Genomic DNA, 15754 nt, shown 5'->3' with positions numbered 1-15754 from the left:
AACTGAGGAAATGTTCAAATTAATATTATTTCTATGATTGTAAAATATAATATTCTCAGTTAATATGACCTATCCGTATTGATCAAAACAAGCAATGTGAACTCTGGATATCAACAGAAAACATACATTATCACAATAAAACAAAATGGAAAGAAACTCTGACTGGTTCTCACCAGTAACTGTTTCATAAAAAAAAGAGTTCAATCAAAATTCTTTGACTCACATTTCCATAAAAAACAAACAGAAAAAACAACATTCAAAGCAAGAATGCACATGGAGTATTAAAATTAGGATTTTGAATTTTGACATTTCCTATCTGAGCTCTGGACAAGGATTAACGTGTCATTGTACATGTCAAAGTATCTGTGACAGCTTGCTCTTGTCAAACTGCTTCATCTGGATAAGAATACTGCTGTCCCAGAGATTGAATCAGATCCTGCATGATGTCGAAAACAAAACAGATAATAAGCCCAAACCACCATTAGATGACTGAAGAGAAACGATGCCTTTACAATGTCTCTGGTTTGTATAAATGTCTCAGTCCTGAGGGCTTGTAGAAAAGGCAAATGCAAATCCCACTTCAGTCCACTGTGCCCAGCAGAAGCTGTGTGTGTTTTTGTCTGAGGATCAGATGTCCCTCTGAGAAATTGCAGTTATACAGCTGTACTTTTGGTGCCAATGTACGGCCTTGCAAACTCCACAAAGTCATCAATGAGAACTGGCCATGCTCCTGAGGAATAAAGAAAAACCATTAAAGGGAAATTCATTTTGAACCTTGATAAGCGTGTTCCTATGTGGACTAAACACATGGATCAATACTATCCATTCTCACTTTTATCTTAACCACCCCCAATCTTGAATTTGCTTAGCAGTCACTATCTGTAATATCTGGAATCTCCCCTTACGTTTGTCAACTTTAAAGTTTATCTAGATCATACTCCCCCCAAGTTAGAGCCAGGTCTTGTTATGCTTGGGTCGGATTTTATAGGCAACGTAGGTCAAGGATTTGGTTGAAACTTATTTGCCAAAGACAAACTCACCTTCCTCATCATAGTTTGACATATCGTCTGTGATCATCGTGCTGAAATCTAACAAAAGGTTCCATGTGTCTTTGGGAATGGATCGCTTATGGTGCTCCTGCAATGCATAAGTACATTTTCTTATTCTTACCAGTAAGACAAAGTCGTTTAATTGTTACACCCAATGACCATGAACCATCAGTACTTACCAATAAAAACTTGTTCCATAGATCTAGAAATTTAAAACGCCCAGCCAATATTAAATTCCAGTATGCAATTGCCATTTCTAGGTCTGAAAGGGAGAACAGCAATATCAAAAAACACTCCAGTTAACTACATAACAAACTGAAGACAAATGAATGTCAATAATAATAGAAACATACCTAAACCCTTTTGTCCTGGATTCTTGGCAAAGTTGAATGTGAACTGGTAGAAATCTTTGAATTTTCCTTGGTCCTTTAACTCCTGCTCCATCCTGGGTAGTTGTGCTTTGAGTTTGTCTATGCTGTCACACCTTGACAAGAAATACAAACTTAATGTGAACATAACACTTAAATTCAATTGTATGTGTCATGAAATGAAAATCAAGAAATGTAATCTAACAGACACCAAATTAATAGATAAGACATGATGGGAGGAAAAAATGATTTATACATGACCTAAGGTTAGGGCTGCAACTAACGATTATTTTAATAATAGATTAATCTGTAAGTAATTTTTTCGATTAATCGATGAATCGGATAAAAACAAAAACCAAGAAAAGCATTCATTTCCAACCCTTTATTCAAAAACAGAACTAAAATCTTTAGAAAGTGCACAAGCATGTTGCTCCTTGAACATCCCTGAGCTGTTATAAAAATAATAAAATCAAATAAAAATGGACTAACACAAAAAACATACACATGTATGCTTTACATCTGCCAAATATATAGACTTTTTTAAAATAAAAGTGCCACCTGAGCTGCCAGAACAATAAATAATTTATAAAAACTAAAGAACAATACAAATCAGAAAACTTAACAGGATTAGGTTTGAATGTAAGAACTTGTTCTCTACACTACACTGCAGACAGACACTCGCAGATGCACACACTCGCAGACGCACATACTTTTGCAGACGCACACACTGACAAACACTGACACACACACACACTCTATCTCAAATTCACTTGAAGCTTATTCATTCAATTACTACCATCATTGTAGTAAGTGCAAGCTTCATTTATACACCACATTTTAACAAAGCTTAAGATGACCAAGAGCTATAAAAGAACTTTAAAATTAAATTAAAAAGTACAACACACAGAAATATATTTGTCAATAATAACCTATATGGGAGAAAGCACAGAATATACACTGCAAAAATTGCTTTTCTAACTTAGTAGTTTTGTCCTGTTGTCAGTCCAAATTAAAAAAAAAATCTTATATCAAGAAACATGTACTAGACACATGAAAAAGCATAAGAAATTATGTCTTGTTTTCTGAAAAAACACCTCAAATTAAGTGATTGTTTGCTTAAAGCAAGAAAAATTATCTGCCAATGGGGTACAAAAATAATCTTAATGAGATATAATTTCAAACAGAAGTTTTAAGCATCAATCAATTTTATTGTCTAGTAATCTTGATTTAAGATTTTTTACATATTTTGACTGGAAATTAGACAAAATTACTAAGGAAGTTTTGCAGTGTAGCTATACATGACAACAGATTGATAAATGAATGGTCCAAAAAAGGCGAGTGAATAAAAACGTGTCTTTAGTCTTACAATGCAAAGCGCAAAGTAACTACACCACCCCTGATTATACTGTTATTAACGAGCTAATGCTAACTTGTGATGCTTGTCAATCTGGATAACGAGTAAACATCCGCACCAGGGACATTGAGAAGGGGGAGTCTGCAGACCTGGAGCATGCAGTTTTACGCCCCTGCAGTTTTACGCCCTGTGCAGTTTTAAGACCCTGTTGTTCCTTATTTCTCCAGTAGGGGTTCGCTGTTCATTATGAACCACCAGAACAGACCTAACAGATAACTTCATCGTCTGTCGGGAAGTAGAGGTATGGTTAATAATCGTTTTTGTTACTAAGAATTGGTCCAACAATGCATCGTTTTTTGACGATTAATTGATATTGTTATGAATTAATTTAAACATCTTAACATATATATAATATAGATATTGGTGAGTGTAATTTAAACTCAAAGACAATACAATTAATACTTATTGGCCACCAGGTCAATGTTGTCTCTGGATCAGCCTTAGCTAACCACGTGTAGGCCAACTCGATATCTCTTACTCATTCTCATATTTATTTTCTTTATAATTTATTCTCATTTTGTCTCCGTAGTCAATGCGAGATGGCCTGTCCTGGTATTCTTCTGACCCTGTCAACTTGCATTATATATTATATATAAACCATTTCAGTTTAGCTGCACACATCCTCAAGTTTTTTTTTAAATAAAAAAATCAATAATTGAGCACCAACAACCACAAACATGTTCAAACTCAAATTGAAAACATAAGTCCCATATGGATCTTGATTTGAGTGGTTAGAGAGATGATCCCATTATCTATTCTAAATACAATATACCTCTTGATATTTTCCATTTTATATTTCAATTTAATGATCTGGATTAAATTGTATGAGCACCCTATGTGGGTTTTATCACGTTTGTGATTGTTAGTGCTCAATTAATCCATCTTGTTTTCTTAATAGTAGTTGTTGGCTGGCTAATTAATCTCATTGATCTCGTTTGTAATAATACTTGGAAATAATTAAACAAATATTAAATGATCATGCAGTTGTACTGTCTTGTTATTTGAAGGTAACTTTATAACATGCCTATACATTCACAACAAACACTCAAGTCTTATATATATATATATTTGTATATAACTAGGCCACATTATATTATATATTATTTTTGTACTAAGTATCTGATCCAACTGTGTGTATTATTAATTTTTCAATTCACTAAAACACTTTGCACTTGCAATTGCAAATCAATTGTCTCCTCTAAACTGTGTATTAAGACCGTTAGTAGATATCTACAAATATTTTAAACTGTTCTGCATATCGTTACATTGTCAACAAAAAATAATGGTAACTAAAGATATTTGGTTAGCAGTTTGATTCATATTTTACTTTGTCAATCAACTCCCCCTACTGGAGAAATAAGGAACAGCAGGGGCGTAAAACTGCAGGGCGTAAAACTGCCTGGGGGCGCAAAACTGCATGCTCCAGGTCTGCAGACTCCCCATATAGGGGACATTACGTTCTTCACTTCGAAACGGAACAAAAGTAGGATTCTGTAGTGACTTAACCTGCTGTTGAACTCCCTTCCTCCTCATCACAGACTCCAACATGTTTGAGTTTCAGGTGCTGGATCATTGCCGCGTTGCTCCCGCCATGTCGCGTTTGCATGTTTTGTAGTTAACACAGTTTTTCTGTTTATTTAGTGTGAAATGCTCCCGCACCTATGATGACTTGGGTCGCGCTGATTTCTCTGCCTCCGTCATGTATCTTTCCTCCGCTCGTTTTTTTATTTTTGCTCCGCCCTGTATATGAGGCGCCGAACTCTGCTAGCATCAGTGCGCGAGAGAGACCGAGTGTGTTTACCTCGCTCCGCGCTCAAATAAAGTTTTTTTTTTTAATAACCAAACGTCTCCGCGTCGCGCGACACAACGAATCGATAATGAAATTCGTTGACAACTTTTTTACTAATCGATTTTTATCGATTTTATCGATTCGTTGTTGCAGCCCTACCTAAGGTGAATATAAAAATAATCAAACACTTCTTACCCTTGCTCAGCCATTCCCTCTATGAATTCTTGTTTGGAAAACTCGCACTGTGTTGCAGCCCTGAACTTCCATGCGATTAGTAGAACGCTAACACTGGCTGGATCAAGTCCCAAGTCATCACAGAACTGTTGTATTCCATCTATACCAATCTTGTTGTCATCTTGAGGGTCTGTATAAAAAAAATCACAATGGATGTTATTGAATTCGAAAAGTTCAATTCTAATCTGTACGATGGAGAAATGTTTACAGAGCACATACCTCTGTACCGATTGTAGAGCTGTTCTAATTTTTTCCGATCTAATGTTCCCTTTAGATTCTGAATGTAGAGGTCAGGATTTTGGAAAAAGTTGTCTGTAGAAACATCTAGCTTCCAATCATTTTGCGACAAACAATTCAATGCTGTTTTCTCATTTGACTGGGTAAAGATCATAAACTGTCGAACTTTATCCTTCTGAGAGGATTTCAGCTTGTTCTGTGGAGAAAAAAAGCATAAAGATATAGTAGATATTATGTGTTACAACACCTTCAGTCTGTAGTAGCATGCACTTATGTATATTCATAATCTCTGTAAAGTCAACATCATAGTGACATGCACTGTAAATAGCTCGTCTCCCTTCTTAAGGGTCTAACTTATATGTTTTTTTAACAGGCAATAAAACAGTCAACTACTTTTCTGTAAGTTATGTAACACTTCTACAAAACCGACGCCTTATGTTCAGCTGCTTTTCAGCAGCATTTTGCCGTGTTTGTACACGGATAGCAAATAAACATCATTTTGAAGTTTCACAGGGGCTCATTACTACATCTTCATAAGTATGACATGAACTTGACACTCCAGCTAACTAACAGCTTTGACCTCGCTAGCCTTAAAGCTACCTGCTCTGAATAGCTGCCCAACAATTAATTATCAACAAACCAACAATCTCCCAATAAAAAATTGAATGAATGTCGTGGTCAATAACCGATATATAAAAAGGATCTGTCGTTTAAGTTTTTGGCTATTTTGTATTTGTAACGTAAATTTAGAGAAAGAACTGTTTCACATTTACCATGTTTGTGATTTCCAGACTCCCTCTTCCGCTATCCCTCTCTGTCCTGTGCCTACTTCCGCTCATGCGCAGCGTCATTTGTGCGGCATTTAGCTGTTAATTATTGCGCCGCAGCTTGGATAGGAAAGACATAAATAAAAAGACATTAGGCCAAATATAAAATAGGATTGAAATATTTTTTAGATGCCACAATACTTTGATATATCTGACATCACTTTTCTTGTATTTGCGGTTCTTTTTCAGATTTTATTGAGTGCTCAAATTTCACCATACGCTTTTTGGTTTACAACAAAACTAGCATCTTAAAACACACTGATACATGTATTGTAATTCGTAGGCTATATTTTTGGGAAACTCGTCATAGATTTGAACATTGCTGACATGCATTCCAGAAACATACGTTGTAATTTACTCAATTTGCAACACAATTCAAGTCCCCAATTTCCCAAAATGTTTTAACACACATAGATGTCTCGCTTCTCATATACAGTAGCGAATATAAACGATCCACTTAAATGTCATTGGCTGTGTTACTGTTAGTAAATTACTGTTCGCAGGATTAGTGTTTTGTGTAATGCTAAAGAAAAGACATCAGACGTCATACCTTGAAAAAATGAATGCATTATACAAATAAAACGCAAACCTTTAACATGTACATTAGATTTGCAGTTTCGGGGTAACGTGATAAAAAAAGAAAAGTACACCACATTTGTGTGAGTCCCATTTCAAGGCCAGAAACGTGGAGACCCCGTAGCGACTCCACTACACACTATCAGTGCTTCAATATCCTTGCGCTTCTGCATATAGTTCCACGCCACGGCATTTGGGTCTAAATAACTTTGACATACATAAATAAACACTCATAAAATTGTAATATACTTAACTTGAATTATATATTTTAACGTATACGATTAAAAATAAACCATGTGTAGCTGTTTTGTATGTTTTTGCAGTTTCACTCTAAAAGTGAAAACGAGTACCGGTTAGATAAAACCGCCTGAGATACACATGTACTTCCTTTCCAAGTGAATGCTGAAGACTTGAACGGACCATGTCTAGCGGCTCTGCTGATTACAACAGGTAAAACGGTTTCATTATATACACAAACTTCATTTAGTGTAGGTTAATGTTCGTATATTTGAATCAGAATTGTGTCTGGCTTATTACAACGGCGGTTTTAAGGATTTTTGTTGACATGGCGCATGTGATCTTAGTCAGCTCGCGCAGCTGGCTTACTTGCTGTATAGTAACTTAACTGTTATGTGTGTTCTTTCACGTTTAATGCTTCGCTTTAAGTTACTCGTATCTTAAACAAATGTTTTCATTACAAACACTCGTATTTTAAAGAGTCTGTGTAGTTTAACTTGTAGACCGATTCGATGGACGTTAGCTTAAACCCAACCTGAAGGCTAACGCGTGGCATCCATGCTCTAGGCCTCACATTCATAAGGGCTACATTTCTTTCACCTTAAAACCTCTTTCTTGTACCGTTTGAAGTAAGAAGCGTGTCTGCTTTTGATTCATTTATTTATGATGTTGTGTGTAATTTGTGTAAACTCGCGTGTGAAGGATAGATCGAAAGATACAAATGCCTGCAATTCAATTCAGATTCGGGCATAGCATAGAAACTATATCTGTAACCAAGGAACATACCATTTGCAGAGAATGTTACAGCGAATTATTTAGTCGGTTATATATTTGTCGTAGTCCTCATTAATGTTATTCACTCCACGTGGCATTTGTTCGAGCTAGCGCTTTCAGGCACAGCGGTGTCGTGGAGGTTCAAGTTATGCAATAGTCTCCAGTGGAGTGAGAAATGTTCATAATAAACACTATCTCTTGTTTATTTTTTTAGCTCACGAGATCGAGACCATGGAGGGCCCGAAGGAATGGAGCCTGATGGTGTCATCGAGGTTTGTAAATTGAGATGTGGACTCCAATGGGGTTGTTGTGTTTACTAGTGGTTTTTTTTTAAAGCCCCACTTAATTAGAATCTTAATGTAATCTGCAAAAGGAAATAGTTTTTATCTTTAATATGTAAAAATAAAGCATAGTTGGTAGGTATTTTATTATTAACTCTTTGACAGAATAAGAGGATCTATGAAAATCTCATGTCAGAGCCTTCTTTCAAAAGCACCATGCTAAAACCATCAGCTCAAGACCTTTGGGCCTAGAGCTGGTGTTCATGCTAGTACTGGTTAATCACAAAGAAGGAAGATCAAAAGCACATGGTCGGAAATGAGACTAGAACAGACCTCTTTCTTAATGTCCAGTGTACTAGGTCTCAAGATGCTGTGCCACACGTGAATCTTCTTTTCATATTTTGCAAAGAGGTCATATGCTAAAGTTTGCCTGAATTTAATCATTGCGTCAGCGAATAGTGGAATGCATTTACACCCGGTTGTTAAACAACAACGTTGACTAAGGGGGAAATGCACGTGTTCGTGCAAATGGTTGGATGATAAAGAGTTGGAATTATGGCTGAGGGCTGTCTCTGGGTATAACCGTGAGGCGTAGCCTACTGCTCTGTGTCGGAATGCGATTAGATTAAATTCGATTCTCTTTCCAATAACCCTTGCTTAGGGTTAGTCACTCAATGAATCATCTTGCGCTTCGTTCCCACCCTTCTGAATTGTTGCATTGAGTTGTCACAAACTAAGATCATTTAGATTTTCTATCCTACAATCAGTATATAGTAAATGTAGGAGGTAGATTACCCAAAAATGAGAATTCTGTAATTTTAAAAGTATTACATTTAACTCCATGATATTTGTATATACACTGCCATTGCATCTCATAAGACCGATGCGCGAAGACGTTTCTCATTTATTTATGCTGCTGTTTTGCAGAGCAACTGGAATGAGATTACTGACAATTTTGACGATATGAGCTTGAAGGAAACTCTCCTTCGTGGAATCTATGCCTATGGTTTTGAGAAACCTTCAGCAATCCAACAGAGAGCTATAATTCCTTGCATAAAAGGTACACACACTAACATTCACATGGGACGTCAGCATCAATGCTCCTCATTTACTTTGAATGGGTGACGTCATGTGTTGCCTAACTGAATCGTGGGTCCGTCGGCGTTGCTTGTGGCAGAAGTTGAACGTTTAACTTCAAGTGCCAGCCCAGTCATCAGCCAATCAGATCGCCTTCTGCAAATATCCTAGTGCAGGTGCTAGAGCTGCAACGGATCACAAAACTCACAGTTCGGATCAGTTGGATTATGGGTCACGGATCATTTTTCGGATCGGCCCATGTAAATGCTCATCATAGTTAATTACTACATAATATTATAATAACTATAATAACTTGTATTTGCAATCAATTAAATGCTCAAAAATGATGGTGTTTATATTAGGGTTGAGTCACGAATTTCGAATATTCGAATAGTATATTTAATTATCGAATTTCAAAGTGTGTGCGATCTTAAAAAACTCGCTGTGTTTTCACGTGTAACACGTGCATGTAACCAAAGGTGCCGTTAATAAGTGCCGTCATTTGGTTGTTAATATATTTGTTTCAGCACATTATTTTAATGTATTGCTTAACGTAAGATTGCCTATTCCATAATACATAAAGCAGTGTGCCGTCATACTGATTTGAAGCGTAAATGTTCTCTCTCTCTCTCCGTTTGTGTGTGTGTAATACTGTAAATGCGTCTATGTGGGGAGGGGTGCGAATTTCGAATAATTTTCGAATAATTCTCATCGATCTTCGAATATTATTTTTGCTTTAAATGCCCATCCCTAATTATATGGGGTAAAATAATTTCTATTAAAATGGTGTAAAAATACCCTAAAGATATCAACAAATTAATTTAAGATTATTTATCATAAAAATTTATATTCTAGGCTGTCATATACAGTTTCTATGCATACAAAAATGACTGTGTATGATATAAATGTGCAATCGGAGTAAACGGCTACTGGATCTAGAGCTCAGATTATTAATGTGACTGGTGTTATGAACTAGGAATCATGACATGCAGTATCTCGAACGACATTCTCCCAAATGTGTTACTGAATCATGAGTGGGTGGTGCGTCAGAATTCCTCAAGTGATCCATTTGCGCATGAATCGTGTCATTTGCGCTTTGACACAACAGAACATTGCTGCTTATGCAGCAGTTTAAATTAAAGATCGCAATCCCATTTTTCAACCTTTAGTAAGTGTCTAATTTTGCTCTTAGAGGATTAACAATACAAAATGACAAAGCTCAAAGTCTAGTGCCAAGTGAGATAATGTCTTTAACAGAATTTGCTTTTCAAGGACTACAGAGAACGGCTGGAAATGAACTACGGCCCTCTACTTCCCGGGTACATGTCACTAGTAATAGTACTTTTAATAACCTCCGACCAAATGGAAAACCCAAAAAAGGGGCAAGGCCTTCCTTAGAGAATAGAGAGACTGGAGTTGTTTTTGGTTATCATCACAGTCCTACAGCTGGTAATAAGAATTTAGAACCGACGGTCCATGACTTTAATATTGGCTGTAAAAACTGTTTCGCGTAATAGACTGATATTGTTTGTGTGTGGGCATACTTCTTAAACACTTCTATGAAACCTCCTTTGAAGTCCTCGTCACAAATGTCTCCTGGACAGTCTGCTTGTTTTATAATCCAACTGGGATCAAATATAAAAAGGCCAAACTAACGCCTTTGTTATTAGAATTAATTACAAAAACCGGTCTGAAGCCATTGGTTTCGGTGTCATTGCCCTCGCCATAGTAGGAAAAAAATGTGCAGTCTGACAAAGAATCAGACCTCAGTTGCATTTCGATCGTTCCGCATGTTTTTAACTGAGTGAAGTTTATGCCATTGTAACTGTTTATTGCTAAAAGCCAAAGTTTAAGAATACATGTGCACTGAGAGGGGCGCCGGAGAAGCAGAAGTTGGCTGATATGGTATGGGTGGGACATCTTCACACACTCTAAGCTGAGAACCAATCACGAAAGATCTGTTCAGCTTTACCAATCAGTGTTTCGGAAGGAGGGACTTTATATAGACTGGAATAAATCCACTCACTTTGTTAGAAGGGGGACAGCAGTGAACAATAGACTTGAAATATGTGAAATATAAAGCATTTTTGAAATTGGAAACATGAACATCCCTTGTTAAACACCCAAAAAACATAATCAAAGTAAAACAATGGGTCCTTTAAGATATACATGAAAATGCACTTTAATATTGTTCTCGTCAAGAGACGAGACAGTGTTCGTGCTAAAACTGGAGTGAGAGCGCATGCGCGCTGATACCATTTTTTACTCTTAATGAATAAACTTGGCTAATCTGCGGTTCACAACGTAGTTTGAGTTAAGATGTACACAAGAATGTGCTGTAATATTGTACTTTTCCAGATACTGGAAAGATAAATAAATTTACTGAATGTGTTCCAAAACCGTAGAGCACGATCCACACTGATCATCTGTGATCCGTTTCACCAATAGCAGGCGCCAGCAAATTGCGTTCATGCAAGACCTGAGAACAATTTGATTGGCTGTTTTCAGTTTGACGATTTTGTCTGCCATGCTTCAAACACGCCTTCCATCAAGTGCTATTGTCTGTTTGAAATGTTGTAATGTAAGGGTAATGTTGTTTGATCTGCAAGTTTCTTTGAAAGCAATAACATATCAATAGATTTGCCTGTATTAAATCTTTGTTTTTATTACTTCATAGGTTATGATGTTATTGCTCAGGCCCAGTCAGGTACTGGTAAAACAGCCACATTTGCCATTTCCATCCTGCAGCAACTGGAGATTGAGCAGAAAGAGACTCAGGCTTTGGTCCTGGCACCAACCCGAGAGCTTGCTCAGCAGGTATGCTGGTCCTGAGGTCATGATAAACTTAAATGTGTCTCAGACCAAGGCGGCATATTCTGGCAGTAGCTCAATACAAGGTATTCATTTTGCTGTTCTTCCTGCCACATCAATCACTAATTGTGGGTGTTTTTATGTTTGCAAATTTGTTAACATTTACAGCGGGAGGCATTTATGTAGCTAGTTAATTGTCATTCATTCTGTAATTGCCAGGAGTATGTCTCTTATAGAAACATGTCCATAGAATTATTGTAACCATGCAGCTCTGTGGACAAGTGTGAAATGATGGTATCATCTTTCGGGACTGACCTGTCATGGAGACTACCTTTTCAACTGATCACACTTGTCCACTCATTGTTCTCAATGAGAACAAGTACCATGAAGCCATGTTTATTTTATTTAACTGTATAAATAAACTATGTACCTTCATCCATTGCCTCTGTAGATTCAGAAGGTCATCTTGGCCTTGGGCGACTACATGGGTGCTTCTTGCCATGCCTGCATTGGAGGTACAAACGTGCGGAACGAAATGCAAAAATTGCAGGCTGAAGCTCCACACATTGTTGTTGGCACGCCAGGCCGTGTGTTTGACATGCTGAACAGGAGGTACTTATGTAAGTAAATTATTTGAATTTAAACAGACTTGTGTAAGGGATTGACTGTCGGGATTAAGTATGACGTGATGTTATCATCTTTCGGGACTGACCTGCAATGGAGAGAATTACTTAACTGATCATACATTTCCACCATCTTGATTGCAGGGGGTGGTTACCCTGATGATTTAATTAGATTTTTTTATCCTGCAGCTCCCAAATGGATAAAGATGTTTGTCCTTGATGAAGCAGATGAAATGCTGAGTCGTGGGTTCAAGGATCAAATTTATGAGATTTTCCAGAAATTAAGCACAAACATCCAAGTAAGTCAAGGCCCTGAGAGAGCACTAGACATGCACTGGAAATGAAACTGGGTCAGACCTCTTAATGTCCCATGACCTGTGTTTCAAGGTCCAGAGCAACATTTAACACAATGGTTTCTTGCATAAATGGTGGTTTAAATGATGTTCAGAAGTTCAAAAAGTTTGTTTTTACAGAACGCAAATTTGTGACCTTGACTCCCTTTGTTACAAAGTCAGTTTGGTTGCATTTACTGTGGGTCATACCCTAATGCTAAGACATATGTATCTTTTCAGGGCTCCAGGCTTTACTTTTTTTTTTGACTTGGAGCACTGCAGACCCTGACGGAAAATTTAAGGAGCGCTAGCAAAATATTTAGGGGCCTAAATATTTACCCCAAAATAATGTTTACTGATACTGACAAAAAAGTTAACCTAATGAAAGGAGATGTGGTTCTGCTTATTTAAGAGTCAGAGTCTACAGAGAAGCTTTGTTTTTGATCGGTGCTAAATAGAATGTAATCTGAATTGATTTGAACCAAAAGAAATTGTGCCTTTCAAAAAGTATATTCATGCCTCCATTGCATTTCGATCGATACGCATGTTTTAACTGATAAAGTGAAGTTAAAGCCATTGTAACCGTTTATTGCTTAAAGCCAAAGTTTACGAAAACGCGTGCACTGAGAGAAGCACCGAACAATCGCAGGGAAACTTTTCTTTATTTTCACACGACGCATGTAAATATGTCAAATAAAACATAACAAGAGCATTCGCCTGTCATTTGTTCTTTCTGTGAACGGGTTTATGATCCAGTAAAAATGTTGCGCTGTCTCAAACTGGTCAAAAAATGCGACCATTTAGTAGAGCGTTTACTGGAGCCCTGCTTTTACATAAAATTAAGTCATTAACTATTTTCCACTAATGCAGCATCATTGTAAAGATGTCGCAAGCTTTTTGGACCCCACTTTAAATGGCCTTCCTTTTATGCAAGTGCTCCAGAAGCTGGTTGATCCCCTGAGAATGCCACAAGTCACTGTCTCCCAATTGCATGAATGTAATGTTTAATAATGTATTCTTGTTTTTGACGGTTATATTGTACTTGCTTGTTTAACCAGGTTGTGCTGCTTTCGGCCACCATGCCTGCTGATGTGTTGGAGGTGACCACCAAGTTCATGCGTGAACCTGTTCGAATTTTGGTGAAAAAGGAGGAACTGACTCTGGAGGGAATCAAGCAGTTTTACATCAATGTAGAGCGAGAGGTGAGGTGCTGGTTAACATCCATGTATATACAAAACAAAAATGTCATTCCCTTCTTTCAAAAGCACCATGCTAAAATCATCAGCTCAAGGCTTTCGGGCCTAGAGCTGGTGTTCATGCTAGTACTGGTTAATCACAAAGAAGGAAGATCAAAAGCACATGGTCGGAAATGAGACTAGAACAGACCTCTTTCTTAATGTCCAGTGTACTAGGTCTCAAGATGCTGTGCCACACATGATTGAAAAATATATATATTCTTGTATGCTTTTTACTAACTAACTAATTCTAATGAACTTTTTTGGGTTGTGTAGGAGTGGAAGTTGGACACGCTATGTGACCTTTACGAGACCCTTACGATCACCCAGGCAGTTATTTTCTTGAACACAAGAAGAAAGGTTGACTGGTTGACTGAGAAGATGCATGCGAGAGATTTTACTGTGTCTGCCCTGGTAAGTACAATCCAGATCTGTAAATGTTCGTCAAATGAAATGCTGAGCTGGAGAAAACTCATTTCGGCCATTTAGTTTGGAAGTAGTTATCCAAGTTAAACACATGGTTTACGGTCCTGATATGGGCTATGTGCAATGGTAGATCAAGTATGAAATGATGGTTTTCATCTTTCGGGACTGACCTCTCATGGAGAAATTTTAAACATGACTGATCGTACTTGACCATCATGAGTGTTCAAAAATTGTAGTATGCTGGCTTTTTTACATTTCAAGCAATTTTCCTTGCTTTCAGCATGGAGACATGGACCAGAAGGAGCGAGACATAATCATGAGGGAATTTAGGTCTGGTTCTAGCAGAGTCCTCATAACTACAGATTTGCTGGTGAGTTTAAAAAATGTAAAACATAATACCCAAGAATTCATTGCAGTACAATACTGAGTGCAAACTATTTCTCAGGCTCGTGGAATTGATGTGCAACAAGTTTCTCTTGTCATCAACTATGATCTACCAACAAATCGAGAGAATTATATTCATAGGTGAGTGAATGAATGAGTGAAAATGTACAAACCCCTTGTAATTTTAGATTTAAGTATAGTTTTTCAATTATTCTTCTCTTGCAGGATTGGCCGTGGAGGTCGTTTTGGCAGAAAAGGTGTGGCCATCAATTTTGTCACTGAAGAAGACAAAAGAATTCTTCGAGACATTGAGACGTTTTACAATACAACTGTTGAAGAGATGCCCATGAATGTCGCTGATCTGATTTAAACCTGAGATATTAATGCAGGGATGGCTATTGAATGATCTCCATTTGTGCTTATTTTATTGGAAGAAAAACACTACACCAAATGCTGGCTGCGGATCCGACTTGCGAATTCAATACTTAACGTGACTGTGTGGACGACTGTAGACTCCAACCATATCAGTATTAACTGTTGGTAGCGTTTACAAAACATGGGTACTTTACATGTATTTATCAGGTATTTTTTCCCTAGTATGTTAAAAATGTATGTGTTAGATGTTCTTCATCGTTTAGTGATTTACTTGTGGACTAAAAGATACAAGTGCTGCATCAAGTCTGCCAATTATGTAATGCTAACATATGTAAGCAGCTTAATTTGATCTACTTGACCTACCTTTTCCGTAATATAAAGCACTTTTTAGTTTTGTGAAATGTATTTAATTGTATATTGTTTATTAAGTACTATTTGTGAAGTCCTCTTCAAAAGTTGGGTCTTAACATCTGAATACTAAATGTTTCATGTACTGTTGGCCCAGTTGACAATAAAGAGGATCATGATAAATCTGTCTGTAAAATTTGTGTAGTGTTTTGATTAACTAGTTTAATAAATGAAAATGTCAAGCTTATTAAAGACATTAATGGGTGATTTTATGCTCGTCCTGTATGGTTCAAGTACCCAGATTTACATTTGTTTTTTAAGCATTGATATGTTTAAGTTGTTCAAGGCTGTCTGGAT

General features: G+C 37.1%; 2 protein-coding genes and 5 non-coding genes across 8 annotated transcripts; 6 read left to right on the top strand and 1 right to left on the bottom strand.

Moving 5' to 3' along the window:
• Positions 1 to 8: 8 nt before the first annotated feature.
• LOC130416185 (DCN1-like protein 1) lies at positions 9 to 6603 on the bottom strand. 2 transcript variants are annotated; one of them, XM_056742245.1, is made up of 8 exons: positions 6469 to 6603; positions 5865 to 5978; positions 5074 to 5287; positions 4816 to 4984; positions 1403 to 1533; positions 1229 to 1311; positions 1041 to 1137; positions 9 to 730 (listed from the first exon to the last, which is right to left on the bottom strand). In XM_056742245.1, exons 2-8 carry the CDS (start codon positions 5940 to 5942, stop codon positions 654 to 656), a joined length of 849 nt encoding a protein of 282 aa, XP_056598223.1. In that variant the 5' UTR covers positions 5943 to 5978; positions 6469 to 6603; the 3' UTR covers positions 9 to 653. The 2 variants fall into 2 exon arrangements, with proteins under 2 accessions (XP_056598223.1, XP_056598224.1); XM_056742246.1 differs by having other exon boundaries at positions 6508 to 6601.
• A 275-nt stretch (positions 6604 to 6878) lies between these two features.
• LOC130416142 (eukaryotic initiation factor 4A-II) lies at positions 6879 to 15609 on the top strand. Its single transcript, XM_056742241.1, has 11 exons — positions 6879 to 6944; positions 7720 to 7777; positions 8714 to 8846; positions 11541 to 11680; positions 12126 to 12294; positions 12487 to 12596; positions 13688 to 13831; positions 14141 to 14278; positions 14571 to 14660; positions 14736 to 14815; positions 14900 to 15609. The coding sequence occupies exons 1-11, from the start codon at positions 6916 to 6918 to the stop codon at positions 15042 to 15044; spliced, it is 1236 nt and encodes a 411-aa protein (XP_056598219.1). The 5' UTR covers positions 6879 to 6915; the 3' UTR covers positions 15045 to 15609.
• On the top strand, positions 7984 to 8169 carry LOC130418568 (small nucleolar RNA SNORA81). Its single transcript, XR_008906377.1, has one exon. It is a non-coding gene; the product is annotated as a small nucleolar RNA SNORA81 (small nucleolar RNA).
• Positions 11956 to 12023, top strand: LOC130418573 (small nucleolar RNA SNORD2). Its single transcript, XR_008906382.1, has one exon. It is a non-coding gene; the product is annotated as a small nucleolar RNA SNORD2 (small nucleolar RNA).
• LOC130418574 (small nucleolar RNA SNORD2) lies at positions 12353 to 12419 on the top strand. The gene has a single exon (XR_008906383.1). It is a non-coding gene; the product is annotated as a small nucleolar RNA SNORD2 (small nucleolar RNA).
• Positions 13880 to 14065, top strand: LOC130418566 (small nucleolar RNA SNORA81). Its single transcript, XR_008906375.1, has one exon. It is a non-coding gene; the product is annotated as a small nucleolar RNA SNORA81 (small nucleolar RNA).
• LOC130418577 (small nucleolar RNA SNORD2) lies at positions 14426 to 14496 on the top strand. Its single transcript, XR_008906386.1, has one exon. It is a non-coding gene; the product is annotated as a small nucleolar RNA SNORD2 (small nucleolar RNA).
• Positions 15610 to 15754: the final 145 nt, after the last annotated feature.

The sequence above is a fragment of the Triplophysa dalaica genome, chromosome 3 (genome assembly GCF_015846415.1).
Source record: "Triplophysa dalaica isolate WHDGS20190420 chromosome 3, ASM1584641v1, whole genome shotgun sequence".
Lineage (NCBI taxonomy): Eukaryota > Metazoa > Chordata > Actinopteri > Cypriniformes > Nemacheilidae > Triplophysa > Triplophysa dalaica.
The sequence above is the reverse complement of the archived record's forward strand: the minus strand, read 5'-3'. Positions and strand labels throughout refer to the sequence as shown.

Bases quoted from the DNA above. Each gene is read 5' to 3' on its own strand.
- LOC130416142 (XM_056742241.1), top strand. From the start codon at position 6,916: ATGTCTAGCGGCTCTGCTGATTACAACAG. The intron at 13,832-14,140 runs GTGAGGTGCTGG...TGGGTTGTGTAG, and splicing joins ACATCAATGTAGAGCGAGAG to GAGTGGAAGTTGGACACGCT. The intron at 14,816-14,899 runs GTGAGTGAATGA...CTTCTCTTGCAG, and splicing joins CGAGAGAATTATATTCATAG to GATTGGCCGTGGAGGTCGTT.
- LOC130416185 (XM_056742245.1), bottom strand. From the start codon at position 5,942: ATGACGCTGCGCATGAGCGGAAGTAGGCACAGGACAGAGAGGGATAGC. The intron at 1,534-4,815 runs GTAAGAAGTGTT...TTTCTTGTCAAG, and splicing joins GAGGGAATGGCTGAGCAAGG to GTGTGACAGCATAGACAAAC. The intron at 1,312-1,402 runs GTATGTTTCTAT...TCTCCCTTTCAG, and splicing joins TCCAGGACAAAAGGGTTTAG to ACCTAGAAATGGCAATTGCA.